The following is a 15,929-nucleotide window of genomic DNA, read 5'->3' on the forward strand; positions in this document are numbered from 1 at the left end:
CATGCTTTGTGCTTGTGACAGAGAGATGAGAAGAGAGAGAGAAGCCGGGAAAGGCCCGACTTGTCATACAAATGTAATTATGAGCAGAGCATCACAGCAGAAACTGTGTGAAATAAGTGTTTTTCTACATTAAAATAATAACTCAAAGGTTTCATAATTTTGTATTCAAAATAGAAGCCTTTAACCAGGGAGGGTGATTAACCAGCTGCACTCGAACGCCCTGGTGCAGCCTCATAGCTCCTCCTCGCTGATTCATCCCGGACACATCGACGACCACGTGCACCGAACACGTCAGAATTAAAACACCGATTTCTGTGTTTCCCACGTGATCCTGTGTGATGTCATCGTCCCTACACCTTTAGTTATCTAAACTCACACACTTATAGTCAAACAATGAAGGAATGACACTGGAATGAGGTTTTATTCCGAGCCTGTCGTCAGTTCTTCTCTCTTCTATCTTTACGGTGGATTTCCGGCACATGTGTTCGCCCGCATCCTGTTTCTCGACCGCCCACACGTGCTCCTCTCTCTCTATCAGACTCAGCCGCCTGTGCTTTACGACGCCCAATCTTTCCCTTTTTATACATCTCTGCTTCAGACCCGCTTCATTTCCGTGCGAGAGAATAAACGTTGTGGTTTTGTCTGGTGCTGTTTTTGTTCTCTGTACATCGATGTGCCCAAAATAAGTGCTGAGCACCAACGTGTCTCAACTGGTTCCCTTATTTCAAACCGACGTGAGCGTCTGCACGGATCCATTGGTTTGACCAGAGGCACCGACGGCCAATCAGAGGCGTTGACGCACTCAGCAAATTGAGAAACATCTTTCTGGTCTGAGCCGTTTCACCACAGAGACTCGAACTGTGTCCCAGTCTGCTTCCTCTTTTCAGATCCCCTCGGTCATCGGTGACAGGAGGTGACAGGCCAGGGAAACCTGCTGCTCCACAGATATATAATAAAACCCTAAAGATGCAGAACATGTTGTATTTTCTTTCTTTTTAACAGTTTGGAATGTTACTGTAACGTCTCTGTGTTTTAAAGATACATATGTGGAGTTATGGCATCCTCAGTGTGTGTGTGTGTGTGTTAAATGGTCTCACTTCTCTGCTTTTGTTTAATGACACCATCACTTGATTTTAAGGCGTCATAAATAAATAAATAAATGTATAATTCAGCGACCGACAGTCTGAGTGAAATATGAGCATTATTTTTCCCTCCTTTAAATTTTTTGTTATTCTGTCCATTCGCTGTTGCAAACAAACACACGCCAATAAATCACAAGCCTGTTGTTGGAGGTATTAATAATAAAGTTATGGGTCCATCAATCAAAGTGTTCATACAGATATTTCAGAAGTTACTTTACCTCATAATCCATAACTTTTTATGCATTTACTGATGGGAGAGAACTGTTCTAATTACACGTTTTCTTCCTCAACACTTCTGGTTTTCAGACACAACCTCAGTCTGTGTCGTTCGAACTCCTTCGACCTTTGGAAACCAGAAGCTCCAGAAGCAGAAATGAAGTCCTTCCTCAAACCTGCTGCACAAACAAAATCCAGAGCTCTGAATCAACAGCGGTGCTTTAGCAGGGGGACGAGACTCAAACCTTTGCAACAGCCTTATATAGACCAGCCGCCCCCCCCACCCTTATCCCAACCTCCCACTGGGTTAATTACTAGGCACCAACTGCAGCCTCCTTGTTTGGGGCCTGTGTTTCTGCTAAACGGCTCCTTCACACATTGTCGTTAGTGTACCGTCATCTGGACTAATTATCCCCTCGTTATGCATTCAGCCCAGAGCCGTGTTTCAAGCATTAGCGGCTCTTGCATAACAATCTCTTGTGTCAGCGTCCATTCCAGGACACCCCCCTCCTCCCCCTCCTCCCCCTCCTCCCCCTCCTCTTCTCACAATAGAGGAGAGGAACGTGAAGACGAGGGTCCGGCTCCGACACATGGCCACATACCACCGCTCCCCATCATCAACAACTCTTTGACGCATCTGTGAATGAGCCGCGGAGGACAAAAGGGATCAACCCGGGCAGAGCCAGCGGAGAGAGTGACCACCGTGACCTCAGGGGTCAGCCGGGGAGCCAGGGAATGAAAAGACTCCAGGCTGACCCCCCCCACCCCGCCGCCCAACACACCCGCACACATGCACACATGCACACGCACACACCCAGCAAGCTCTCGGACGAACCCAAGCCGCCCTGGGAATATGGGAGCGTGGAAGCGGAGGAATCGGCGATGGGCTGCAGGAGCTGAAAGAAGCCGCTTGTGTTTGGAATTCTGGGTCATGCCTTTCTCCGCACATTCCTCCCTGTTCTCCCGACAATAAACCGTGTCAGGGTCCACACAACGGAATCCTGTCTGGATACCTCGCACCCCCAAACCACCTCAGACCACCTCAGACTCACACATTAACCTCCAAAACCTGGGTGATAACATTATTAAATGGAGGGGGGGGGTATTTAGAGGCCTCATAAATTTAGCAGCAGCACCACGTGGGAAAAAAAGGTCACATCTCGAGTGAGGGAATAAGAAAAAGATTGTGTGCACACTCGAGGTCTGGGTGCTAATTTGAGTTTGGGAGCTACAAGTTCCCACAGACAGTTGTGGCTTGTGGAACTAAATATATATTTCCATGTAAGCTCAAAATAATGTTCTGTTATTTAAAATTTAGGGAACTGAGGTGTGGGAGGAAAAATAAAAATACATCCGAATCACCTGATGGAGATATCGAAACGTACAAAATGCTGCGTTGCACAATTACACTCGTAACAGGCCATTTATTCAGCTGACAAAATAAAAGTCTTGCATGCAGTAAAAACTGAGAAATGCTTCATTCTGTACAGAAACCAAAACGTGTCCAAAATAAATAAATAACTTAAACAAGAGATGAACAAAAAGGTAAAGAAAAGTCACGTCCGGCCGGGAGAAGCCACGGCCTGAAGCCGAGTGTTCGTCCAGCCGTCGCTCTTTGGTCTCTTCACTGATTGGCTGATCCCTTCTCTCTGGGCAGCTTTAGTCTGAAAGTCACTGGTGCTTTAAAGTCATTGGGTCGGTTCTCCGTGGCGCCCGGCTCACAGCTTGCTCTCCTCCTCCTCCAGCGGTCGGTTCAGGCCGGGGATGAACTTGAGGAGGCGCCTGCGGAAGCTCTTCTGTTTGGGTTTCCTCGCGGTGAACCCCCCCTGCTTCTCCCCCGACGAGTTGGATCCCCTCATGTAGCTGCGGGTGCTGGCGCTGCGGGTCAGCTGCGTTTTGGCCGAGGTGAAGAGCTCGCTGGCCGGCCGGAGACGCTGCACCTTCTGTGGCAGCTGCAGCTCTTTCTTTTTGCCGGCGCTGCCGTTGTCCGAGTCCACGCCGCCGTCCACCTGGTACAGGCAGGTCTGGTACAGAGGGTCGTCCTCCGTGGCCGTGCTGAGGAAGCTGGCGCTGCTGCTGGTGCTGCCGGTGCCGAGCAGCGCTCGCTGAGCGGCCGGGCTGGGAGCGCCGAGGCTGCCGTACACGCCGGCCGACTCCAGGGACTCGTACACCGCCGCATCACTCATGACTATACCTGCAGGAGAGAAGGGAGGAGTTAGGACAGGGGACTTAAATAAATGTAACTCCATCTTTGAACACAGACATAGAAATAGTTGAACAATTCTGATGCCAATATTGAAATCAATTCTACTGATACAGTTGATTCCTAAGATGTCTTTATCAAACTCATATGACAACAAGTTTAATTGAGGGCTGATATTCATACAAAACTTGACTATAAATAACTTTATATAGAAAGGAAACCGAATAAATCCAAATATCTAGAACTTCAAATAAGAAAATAAAGATTTTTTGAATGTAAACATAAACATGCACATCCTTCCTGCATTGTTTATTCTGTAAATTAAAAGTTTTCACTTCAGCAAACATGACTCCTGATGTTGATCTGTCTCTGAAAGACAGATATCAGATGATCTTAACCAGCCAATGAATGAATCTGTCAGGCTCTATTCAGAACTGAAGTTTCAACTTCTTTATTTCTCATTTATTATAATAGAACATTTTGATATGCTTTTAATATTTCCATCATCCCTGTATGAACGAGAAGTACAGACCCCGAGAGGTTTATAATGACTCACCGTGAACCAGCCTCTGCTCCTGCACCATCAGCGACCGATATTCATCCCACTTCTCGTGAAGCGTTTGCTGAGAAGAGAAAACAGACGCAGGTTTTAACGACTGAGACACGAAAACCACAACACACAGTGTCTACACACGACTCGCAGGTCAGGAAGTGGGACTTAATCCCTGAAGTAAAGTGGAAAAATGGTCATCGAATGGCTTTCTGCGTCAAGGGGGGTATTTCCAACAATCCCAGCAGTTTGTGAGAAACTCAGAGTGATACAAGCGTCTCAGTTTCATGATGGTGGTTTTATTGTGTTTCTCTCGACTGCATCGTATTAAGTGACAACATCACTTTCCAACATTTGCATCTAGCGCTCGAACCAATGCAGCAGCAGCAGGTTAATCTGTAAAACGTTGGATTAGTGCCTCGGCGAGCGGCTGTGTCGTGGTGGATTAGAGCCGGACAGCTGCTGGGGTCTCGGGGGGAAAAGCTCGGAACACTCGAGCCACTTCACGGCCACGAGCGAAGAATGTCTGCAGAAAACTGCTGATGCAACAGGTGGCGCTGCCCGGGGGAGACAGGTGTGGGAGGAGGGGTCGGGGGGTGGGGTGGTGGTGTCTATATCAGGCCTGTTAACAGAAGTCCAGTGTGTGTGTGTGTGTGTGTGTGTGTGTGAGGCTAATGACCGAGTAATGCAGCGACAGCACTGGAGAGTGAACCCACCTTCAGATACTGCAGCCGTGCTTCCAGCTCGGCTTTGCGGATCGAGTCGCTGTAAACCGTCTCCAGCCTTTAAGAGAGAGAGCAGAAGAAGAAGAAGATCAAAGGATCGTAAGTGCAACAGGAAGCAGTCAATAAAAAACTACAAGGACAAGTCTCGTTTCATCCGACAGTTGTGGGAATGGGAATGGGGGAATGGGGGGGGGGGTGTCTTACAGGCTGCTCGTTTTCACTCTTACACTTTTACACACGGGCTCGAGTTGCAACTTTAATTTGATGATGTCAGTCGCTGTGATGCGGTTTCACCTCACGTCCTCGAGGACTGGGACTTTCATGTTTTACGAGCAGAGCCAGAGAGGGGGGGGGGTGGGGGGTTCAAATGAAACATCCGCTCAGTAAACTGACAGAAACGTTTAATGACTGTTTTTATATCCAGGATTAATCTGACGGTTATTTACTGTGACGACAGAAACTGGTTTGATAACGTCTGAAGAGCTGGAGCCAGCAGAGAGTAAATATTAAAAAGTCAACTATTATATTTGTCTGTTGACTAATTGTTGCAGCTCAAATAAAAACAATTTCATAGTGAATTAAAGAAAGCAGCGAGACCTCACGTGAAACAGGTTGTGTATTAACTCGACTGTTTCTTGGCGTGTTTGTTTATGAGCAGTACGACACACACAAAACAAACGGATTACAAAGGAAGTTGGTGGAAGGATGTGGTTTGATCCAGGAAATGTGTTTAATCCCTTTCTTTAAAATTCATGGGTCTTGATGATAAAGGAACTCAGGCATGTTTAAAGCACTGAGATCTGTTAGTGTGTGAAAATGTGTTGGGCCTCTGAGGATGTACAGTGACATTCTATTTAACAATATGATGGAAACCTGCAACCAAACTGGAGTTTTATTAAAAGATCTCCATCCTCATTTTTCTCTCGTGTCACACAGGAGTTGGTGAAAGATGAAAAACACAACTTAGAACTTCCAGATATTTAAAAACACTAAAACCAAAAAGGATCAAAACAGACGGATACATCTTTCTTGTGTTTTTACAATACAATTCTAAACATCTACAGCTGCTGTTGTGGTTGTGTTCAGTGAGTGTGTGTTTACCTGAGTGTGTTGCCACACGCCCGGATGAGCTGAACGATCTCCTTGTGCCGGTATCCCTCCACCGAGGCTTCGTTCACACTGGCGATGGTGTCGCCTGCTCACACACAGCAAACACAAGAAGAAGAAGAAGAAGAAGAAGAGTGTTAACAGCCGGCGTCAGGATGCACGTCCGAGGCTCGTTGGATTCTGAATGAATCCTTCACACGTGTGCGACGCCGGCGAGTGACGGACTCATCACCGTTTCCGAGAGCATCATCAACCACACGTCAGCAGCGTGTTGTTTCTGAGCTTCCGTGCAAACACCGACATGTTTGATCTTTCTGGAATGAGGTCAAGGAGGTGGAAACACATTTGGTCTTTGATGCTTTATAAACTTTAAGTTAAAACGATAAATTATCTAAATAGTTGGCTGGTTTGTTGGTTTTTAGATCCACAGATACAGATATATAGAGTTTGTTTGATGGGAGTCACGCCCGTGGAGAAGGTATCGGACGCAGCGTGGACTCTCCAGGCGTGACAGCGGCTCTTTGTGAGCCTCTCGGGCACAAAGCCTATTTTCCCCTCTTTCAAACGGCGACGCCTCCTCTGCCCTGATGCGATGAAGTCATTGTGTTCGCAGCAAGACGCCGGGAACAAAAGAGCGAGCACGCGAGGAATGCAGGAAGTGAAACTGAAGTGACATGTGCAGGTCGGACGGCGGAGGAAGATCAAAACATTGAGTTTTTTTTTCAGCGGGCTCCGAGCGGACAGCTTGTGACTGAGCGATCACAAGTCTGAAAACCAGAGAGGAGTTATAGAAGCGGAGCTGAAGAGCTGCTTCTGCTCAGCTCACTTTCATAAATGTTTTCTAGTGAATGTTTCACTGAACCAGCTGCTTTATTTAATGCTTTATACTTAATGCTGTACATATTCTGACACAAAATATATATTTCTTTACACTGTATATACCGGTTTAACCACATTTGCATATATTTTCTGTATATTTCTATTTCTTTATACTCCTTCACCCAATTACTTCATGCTACATATGTGTTGTCTTCTGCTGATGTAACATTGCAAATTTCTTCAGACTTCTTATCTTATCTCATCTTATCTTTGAGCAATTAAAAAAGGGACCTAACAGAAAGTGAGATCTGTTTACCAAATAAAAACCACACGTCCTTTAAAGCCAGCATTTGGGAGGTGGTGGTCATCTCTTCACACGGCACGTTGGCGAGAGGAGCCGGCACGCACGTGTTGGAGGAAACAGCCGCTCGCTGAGAGGTTTATCGACTGGAAAATGATCCGACAGGAAGTCATGTTTGAACTTCCCTAAACAGCGGGCAGAAACTCGGGGGTGATGTTGTTGACTCGCGGTAAACAAGTGTCAGCTGGTGAAGAACGGACGAGCTGAACCAAGCGCTCCCGTCACGCTCTCTTCTCTCTTCCCCTCAGTTCTATTTCTGGTGGTTTTCCAGCCTATTTCAGGCTCAGATGCAGCTCAGATAAAAAACACAAACAGATAAATACAAAACAACAACTCACCGACTTTGAGGCCTGCCTGCTGGGCCGGGCTGTCGCCGTGCACCTTGCACACGAACGTGCACATCTCCACCGAGTTCTGGTCCTGATGGTGGAGGCCGTAGGTCTGCAGGAGACAGAACAACAAACACTGAGCATGAGAAACGGTTCCTTTCCTCCCTTGATTCATCAGGATCATCTGACACAATGTGTTTGAAGATATCGTGGTCCTGCGACGGAACGATGATAAAACCACCGAACGAGTCGCTGAGGAAGCCACGACAGACGATGCAGGAAACCAGATTATATCGCAACACATGCCGAGACATGCCACATGCATGGTGGGTTTCTCTTTATCTGATTAAACTCAAACTGAAGGTAGAGACGTCGTCAACATCCAAAATAAAACTGATATCAGCCAAAGACGCTGCTCTCATGAAGAAACTGAAATGTCAGTCGAGCCCATACGTACACCAAGACATTCAATCAAGCATGGAGGAAACTCCTCTCCCAATGTTTTAGAAAGTGAAAAAACATTTTCCCCTGACCCATCTCACATCCTTCCATCAGGTTTGTATGGAAATCCATCCAGAAGCTTTTCCACAATCCTGTTAAATGACAAACTAAGTGATGGAAGTGTTTCCTCCTCGGCAGCAGGTTCACCTCAATATACAAATTTTGAAATCTTCCAACGCTGCATCTTCACCTTAGAAAGCTCCAGTGATGGAAAGTAACTAAGTAGAGTCACTCAAAGTATTTATAAATACTTGCACTATTGCACAAACTGAACATTCATCTGTAAAGATATATATTTAGATATATATTTGATTTTCTATTTTAAATTTTTGATATTCTATTTCATTGTTATTCTATTTTATTCTTTTTTATTCTATTTTATACTATTTCTATTTTTATTTTATTTTTTTGGGTTGAAATTTCTGAGCATTGCTTAAAGAGAGTGCGTGACCCAAGCATTTCATTGACAGTGACTACTTCATGTTATCTCTGTTCATTTGACAATCAAAAATCTTGAATCTTGAATCTTGAATCTTGAATCTTGAATCTTGAAATACGATCTACATACTTTTAAAGCTGCTATTACTCGTAAAGGTTTGATCTTTTATCTGAAATGTCTGTAAACGACTGCAGCAACAAACAGTTTTTTCCTTGACGATTAATCTGATGATCAGTTATTAATCAGTTAATAATCTGATCTATCAAAGCTCTAATAACAGCAAGGTCTTTAAAAAAGTCTCTCTCTGCGTGTGACTTTTGTTCTCAAAGCCACCGAGAGGAAACAGAACCGTTTAAACTGATATCATTGATGTGGTTCCAGTCTGACTTGCTGAGGGAAACGATGTGAGCACTTCCTCCACCGCTGGCAGAGCTAAACATTGTGTTGTCGTAGAAACAGTGTTGGTTACTTCCACACGCATTTGCATTATCTTCCCTGTTTCAGTCACCGCAGAAGGTCACAGACACACTTCCCCTAAACGACTACTTCAGTTCACGAGCTGCTGCTGCAGGAGCCTGAAGCTCAGCCGACAGGTCCAGAGGCGAATCACACGGGAGCCATCGAACTTTCCATCTGCACACGAGAGCTCCTCCTGAAACACGAACCCAACTCGGAGGAATTTGTCTAAGGGAAATTGGCGATGATTCATATCTGAGCCTCGCTGCTGCTGCTTCCCAACATTAAACCATGCAAATGTCGTTGGAATGCAAATGACACATTTACATCCCTGAGCTCAACGTCAGTGTTAACATAACAGACGGCCAGGGAGCAGAGACGCCACTTAGAGAAACCCGAGGCTCCACCTTCATCTGCGTGTTCCTCCGCTGGCCGTCACACCGGCCCTCATGATCTGACTTCCCTCTGGCCACAGGCAGGAAGGGTGGGAACCTCCGACCCAAACACACAAATAGAACAATATATCTTTTCCTTGACGCAGCATTTCGCCTCAAAATAACTCTGACAAACCACCGGAGCTCGGCAACATTCACATTATCGTAAACACTCCATCGATGCAAAGTATTCAGAGAATGAGGCGCCGTGCGACAGAGGCGTCATTGTGCCGCGGCGCTCCGGGGCGACACGAGGAGAGATCACAGATATTGAGGTCAAATGTGTGAAGCCTCAGAGTGGGATGAGAGCAGAGCAGGTATTACATGGCGAGCGTGTGAGTAAACCACACGGCTTAAAATACACAACAACAACACACACAACTCCTCTTCTCTCCAGTCATGGGACTAAAATCCACAAATTGTTTGACTGATGCGTGACCTTTCAGGCGAATGCTCGGATTAAGAGATTTACAAGATGTGGATCCTTTACTTATGTTTTTATCCGTTGATAGCGATGATGTGGCCGATCAGTGGAATCCTGTTAAATAGCACTCACAGCGTTCAGACCCCCCCCCCCCCACACACACACACACACCCACCCGGCCATTAATCCTCTTACCTGGATCTCAAAACCAAACGATTCCTCCTCATTTTTCTCCAGCACGACCACGTTCCTGGAAAACAAGAAACATTTGGTTAATTTTGACTCTTCTCTGAGCAACGAGTCGTTTTAAATCCTCAATTTTCCTCCTGGAATCTTCCTGTGAAGGTGACGTCAACTCTGTGATTAAATCTCATTCCTGCTTAGAGAAAAACTAACAGATAGAGAAAATGACTCTGATTAATCAACTGTTCCATTAAGAGAATCATATTTTGGGTAATTATCCATCTGTCAACTATTTGTTGAGTCTGGAACAAACGTAAATCACGAGGTCCGAGGCGTCAAATGTCTTGTTTTTGTCTGATCGATGGACTAAAACTGTTTTAGTTGAATGTAAGAGACAAAGAAAAGGAAGATATTTAAATCTAAAATGCTAAAACAAGGGATATTTTGTTATCATCAGAAACATTTAGCATACGAATAATCTTTAAATGCAGCATTTTTATCCATAAAAACCAAAAATTCAAGACAGATATTACAGAAAGTCAATATTTTTTGTTTGTATCCAACATCTGGATCGTCCCTGTGTGTCCTGATCTAAATAGCATGAGAGGGGGGGGGGTCTCTGCTGCACAGGACGTCCTCTGTCTCCAGCAGCATCAGTTTAAGGAAAGGGACTAAGAAAAGGAAAATATTTCAATCTAAAATGCTAAAAGCAGGGATTTTTTTCAATAATCAGAAACATTTAGCATGCGAATATCTATAAATGCAGCATTTTTATCCATAAAATCCAAAATTCAGGACAGATATTCATCTGGATCATCCCTGTGTGTCCTGATCTAAAATTGCATGAGTGGGGGGGGTGGTCTCTGCTGCACAGGACGTCCTCTGTGTCCAGCAGCATCAGGACGTCACAGACAGACAAACAGAAACAAAGGCTCTGAAGCTTCTCTCAGGCAGAGGCGGCAAAAGAGATGAACATTCATGACAAGAACTCAAGAATATCACAGAGAACAATGTCTGCAGCTCCGTGTGAGAGTGAGGGGCTTTCACTGTGAGATGAAGCTGCTCATTAACAGAGTGAGGACAGAAGAAGAGGAGGAGGAGGAGGATGAGGAGGAGGGGGGGGGACACAGGATGAAGAGGATTGTACCTTTGTGGCTCCGGTGACAGTGTCAGGGGTTTCCACTTCTGCAGGCCGCCCCCCTGAGAGGAGACAAAACGAAACGTGTCACACACCTGCTTGAGGTCAACGCTTGATTACTCATGAGGGAGAAACCCCCCCCCCCAAAGTTCCCGGACACGCCTTCTGCACACACACACGAGTGCAGCAACCGGTCCATCGAGTGTGAAAACCCGCACGCGTGTGTTTCTCAGTCACTGGACCACGTTGTGACGATATAGAAACACAAGCTGGAACCTGAAATACTCGTCTCTTTGTTTACCTCCAGCAGTCGCATCATCAGAAGGGAGGCGAGCTAATTTTAGCTCCAGTTCCAAACTCAATCAGCTCCAGGCGCTCAGACTCTTGGTCTGTCTGATATTTTTAAAATCACTTAGAGCTTTTTTTTGTAAATTGCAGCCTGTTAAACCAACGAATACGACAGATTTGATTATTTATGACTCCGGGAGGATGAATGCACGTCTCTGTCTGGTTGTTTGTGAGCAAGATGGAGTCAAACTGGACGGATTAACATGAAAGTTGGTGAAAAGTTGTGGTTTGGCTCAAGGGGAGAAGACATTACAATTTGGGGCAGATCCCAGGACTTTGTGAATTAGGACTTTTGTCAACCTTGTTTTTGATTGATTGATTGAATATTTATTTAAGCCTCGGAAGACACATTGAGGGATAAGACCCTCATTTACAATGGTGCCGAGGGTACAATAAAAAAGTTGATACATTAAAAGTGAATACATTGAATAAATAGGAATGAAATAAACATGCATATATATATATATACACAGTAATACAAGGTATAAAACAATTTGTCAATAAAATACTATGGCCAAGTCAACTAGCTGTTACAGTCATTGCAGGAGAAGTCATCTGTACATGAGACCAGACTCGAGAACTCCGTCAGTGAAACAAATGAGCGCAACTTTAAAGATTTGATTTGATTGTCATTGATTTCTCAGAGAATAATTCACGGACCTGGATTCAACCAATCTGTCAGTTTGGGGATATTTCTGTGAGTGTGTGCCGAACCAAATCAAAATCTGGATTCAGTGGATTCCAACCCGGCTTCATACTGGGACTGTAGCTCTTCCAGTAACACACACATATGTCTTCTAAGTTTTCTTTCCCCCTCTCGAGACACACAACACCTCCGCCACAATAAGTGCATTGAGCCGGAGCCCCAGTCAACAGCAGGTCAGGACCCGGCCCTACCTGCCTGTGTCAATAAGGAAGGGATCTGTCCGCCCGGCTCCACTAAATCACTCACAATCAATCCGCCTCTGTTCCAACTCAATCATTTTCAAATGCCGGCCCCGGTGAAAGGCGTCTTTGTGCAGCCGAGCCGCTCTGGGCAGTAAAATGTTGCTTTCTTTATGCCCCAACACTTACAGAATTGTCCCGTGCCCGTCTCAATGAGTGCATTTATTCCCCTCTGTAACCGCAGAGTCTGAAGGGGGGGGGGGGGGCGGCCGGGTTGCAGGATCTCCATCCCTGTGTGTGCACAATGCACTGTTGTGGCCGCCGGCTGCAGCTACACTGGGTGGGTCTGGGGGTTTAGTGTGCGTCTCTGTGTTGGACACATGGCTTTACACTGGAGTTAAGGTTTTACTTTGAGCTTTTTAGATATGGGGATTTATCAATGTTTAGCAGAGTTATTATCCAACATAACTGAAGCTGGTGTTGTTATTGACCATCAGAGGTCGAGGTCGTCACTCCTGGCAACTGCTCTTCAGATCTGGCTTCACTAAAATTGTTGTAATCAGGTTAAAATGATCCAGTTAAAGGGATCGATGCCATTATCTCTGAAGTTGTCTTCAGTGTGCTTTTATTTTGAAATAAAGATAGGAACTTATATATAACCTGTTTATTTTCATTTTGATGTGTTTGTGCTGTTCCTGTTCAGTTCAGTTTACTTTTATACACAACTTCGTGTTATTTAAATGTTGAACAGGAATCTGTGGATACGTGACATTACCAAATAAAGATTAAAAATTAAACTAAACAACATGTGGAGAGTGATTTTAAAAGTTGATTTACTTCTTCTTTGTGGCCATTTTTCAGCTAAATGAGCTCAGACGTTAATCAATTTAAATAACTAACATATACAAATGTCAAATTAATCTTCATAAGGTTTACGTGACCTCATGATGACCTCATGAGAAGAATTTCTACTGTTTGATGTTGATATATTAAAGTTACAGACTTTCATCGAGTCTCTTCTCGCAAAGGTTTGAATATTAAAACCCAAACTCTGTACGATTTTCACATTTTGTCTAGAAAAACAGATTTTAAAGACAATTCCCTGGAGCTTTACTGTGTGAAAGACCCTGAAGGACCCTGGACTACCTGACACAGCATCAATCACACACAGTGTTTGGGTGGTCCGCACGCTTGCCCCCTGACCCGGCTGCTACTGTTCACAGTGAGACGCTCTCTGCAGATTCAGTTCCTCAAACATTTTCATTTTTCAAAACACAATGAATTCCACATGTGAGGAGAATAAACCCAAAATATAGATTAATCCAGAGCCTCTGGCCAATCTTAGAAATATATAATCTCCTCTTTCTGATGATCCTACAAATGAATTCTTTATCTTTCAATAAAATGTTGTTATTTGTTAGATAGATAGATAGATAGATAGATAGATAGATAGATAGATAGATAGATAGATAGATAGATAGATAGATAGATAGATAGATAAATATATAATCTCCTTTTTCTAATGATCCTACAAATGAATTCTTTATCTTTCAATAAAATGTTGTTATTGTCTTAATCTTTTAATAAAAACCTGGATTTATCTTTATTTTGCTGAGCTGCTCCCTGGACATCACTCAGTCCAACAGCAGACATGTGACTACACATGTTGTGATGCAGATAAAACAAGTAGGTCGAATTGTTTTATCTCTTAAACTTGATATTAAACAAGTTTAAGTGACTTTTATCAAAAGTTTGAGCTTCATAAAGTCCAATTAAGCAGCAGAAAAGTGATTTAAAAGTTGTTTTCTTTTAACAGGAGCCAGTGAACCAGGACCAAGGCTGGAACTGAACTGATCTGCTGAATGAACTGAATGAAACTTGTGTTATTCACCTTCTTGAAGTTCCTGGGCAGCGTCCCCCCGGAGTACGCCAGGGTCTTGTAGCTGTAGACCTCGGAGGAGCCGCTCCGCCCCCCCACCGTCCTGCAGGAGTCCGACTGGGACGAGGGGAAATAGATGTCGTGGTCCGGGGCTGCGGGTCCGGAATCGGGTCCAGACTCGGGTCCAGACTCGGGTCCGCTGGAGTTCACTTTCTTCAGCCTCCTGAAAGTCATGATGCGCTGACGTGCGGCTCAGAATAAACTCTGGAGATATTAATAATAATGATAATAGAGTATTTGGTCTGTTCTATAGAAGCTGTTCCTGCAGCAGAGCAGATGAGGACAGAGTCTGAGGAGCTGAAGCCTCCAACAACTTCTTCTCCTCCTCCTCTTCTTCTTCTCAATGTTTCTGTTTGTTCTTCAGAATAAAGTTGGGGGCGGGGACTGGACGCACATGAGCTGACGCGTCGCTCTGCTGCCTTCACGTTCACCTCGGGAATTTCACATGCTCGTTAAAAGGCCAAATGAGAATCACATAACTGTTGTCCTGGAAAATGTACAAATGTTTATTCATGCTGTGAAGTTTTTTGGTTCTTCTACTTGACACATTTTTAAATCTAGCTGCTCCCTGAAGTGTTATTGTCCTCCTTTCTCTTTTTTAAAATAAACGAAACACTTACTAAACTAAGTAAGTTTTGTCAATATTATTATTCACCGTTTACCATCTCCATTTATTTACTTCTATTGAAAAACACAGTGTGCTTGAACAAGAAATAATTTTCAAAATAGATTCATTTATGTAGATAGATAGATAGATAGATAGATAGATAGATAGATAGATAGATAGATAGATAGATAGATAGATAGATAGATAGATAGATAGATAGATAGATAGATGGATGGATGGATGGATGGATGGATGGATGGATGGATGGATGGATAGATAGATAGATAGATAGATAGATAGATAGATAGATAGATAGATAGATAGATAGATAGATAGATAGATAGATAGATAGATAGATAGATAGATAGATAGATAGATAGATAGATAGATAGATAGATGATAGATAGATAGTAAGATAGATAGATAGATAGATAGATAGATAGATAGATAGATAGATAGATAGATAGATAGATAGATAGATAGATAGATAGATAGATAGATAGATAGATAGATAGATAGATAGATAGATAGATAGATAGATAGATAGATAGATAGATAGATAGATAGATAGATAGATAGATAGATAGATAGATAGATAGATAGATAGATAGATAGATAGATAGATAGATAGATAGATAGATAGATAGATAGATAGATAGATAGATAGATAGATAGATAGAACGTGTTGTCTATTGGTGAAAGTGTGTTTCTCTGGATGGGTGCAGATGTTCAGAAAGTTAAGGAATCAGGAAAATAATAATTAAGTGATTAATTAATTTAATTTGTTTTATCGTTTGTCATTTTTTAAGCATGAATACTAAATATTCAGCCTCTTAAAAAAAGACATTTGAAGACATCAATGTGGGATTAAGAAACATTTTTCACAATTTTAATTATTCCTAATATCTTCACACTTGTCATGTTACTGTACATGTGTATATAATCATAATTATTATGAAATTGAAAGCAGGATACAGCTGGACTAAGGCAGATACTGATTTACTATCTGAAATTTTAAGAGATAAAGTTCTAAAATGATGCTTAAATCTACAGTAAAAGAAGAGGAGAGGATCATTTGGAGTTAATGGACACAAACATGTTGCAGAAGCCTGGCGCCACAGAC

At 43.5% G+C, this 15,929-nt stretch overlaps 1 protein-coding gene across 1 annotated transcript; it reads right to left on the reverse strand.

The window, feature by feature from the left end:
- Window positions 1-2,773: 2,773 nt before the first annotated feature.
- On the reverse strand, window positions 2,774-14,534 carry tamalin (trafficking regulator and scaffold protein tamalin). The gene is made up of 8 exons (XM_061074931.1): window positions 14,152-14,534; window positions 11,037-11,089; window positions 9,902-9,956; window positions 7,462-7,564; window positions 5,938-6,031; window positions 4,828-4,894; window positions 4,118-4,184; window positions 2,774-3,552 (listed from the first exon to the last, which is right to left on the reverse strand). Exons 1-8 carry the CDS (start codon window positions 14,371-14,373, stop codon window positions 3,077-3,079), a joined length of 1,137 nt encoding a protein of 378 aa, XP_060930914.1. The 5' UTR covers window positions 14,374-14,534; the 3' UTR covers window positions 2,774-3,076.
- Between the last annotated feature and the right edge of the window lie 1,395 nt (window positions 14,535-15,929).

Source organism: Limanda limanda, chromosome 7 (assembly GCF_963576545.1).
Source record: "Limanda limanda chromosome 7, fLimLim1.1, whole genome shotgun sequence".
Classification (NCBI taxonomy): domain Eukaryota; kingdom Metazoa; phylum Chordata; class Actinopteri; order Pleuronectiformes; family Pleuronectidae; genus Limanda; species Limanda limanda.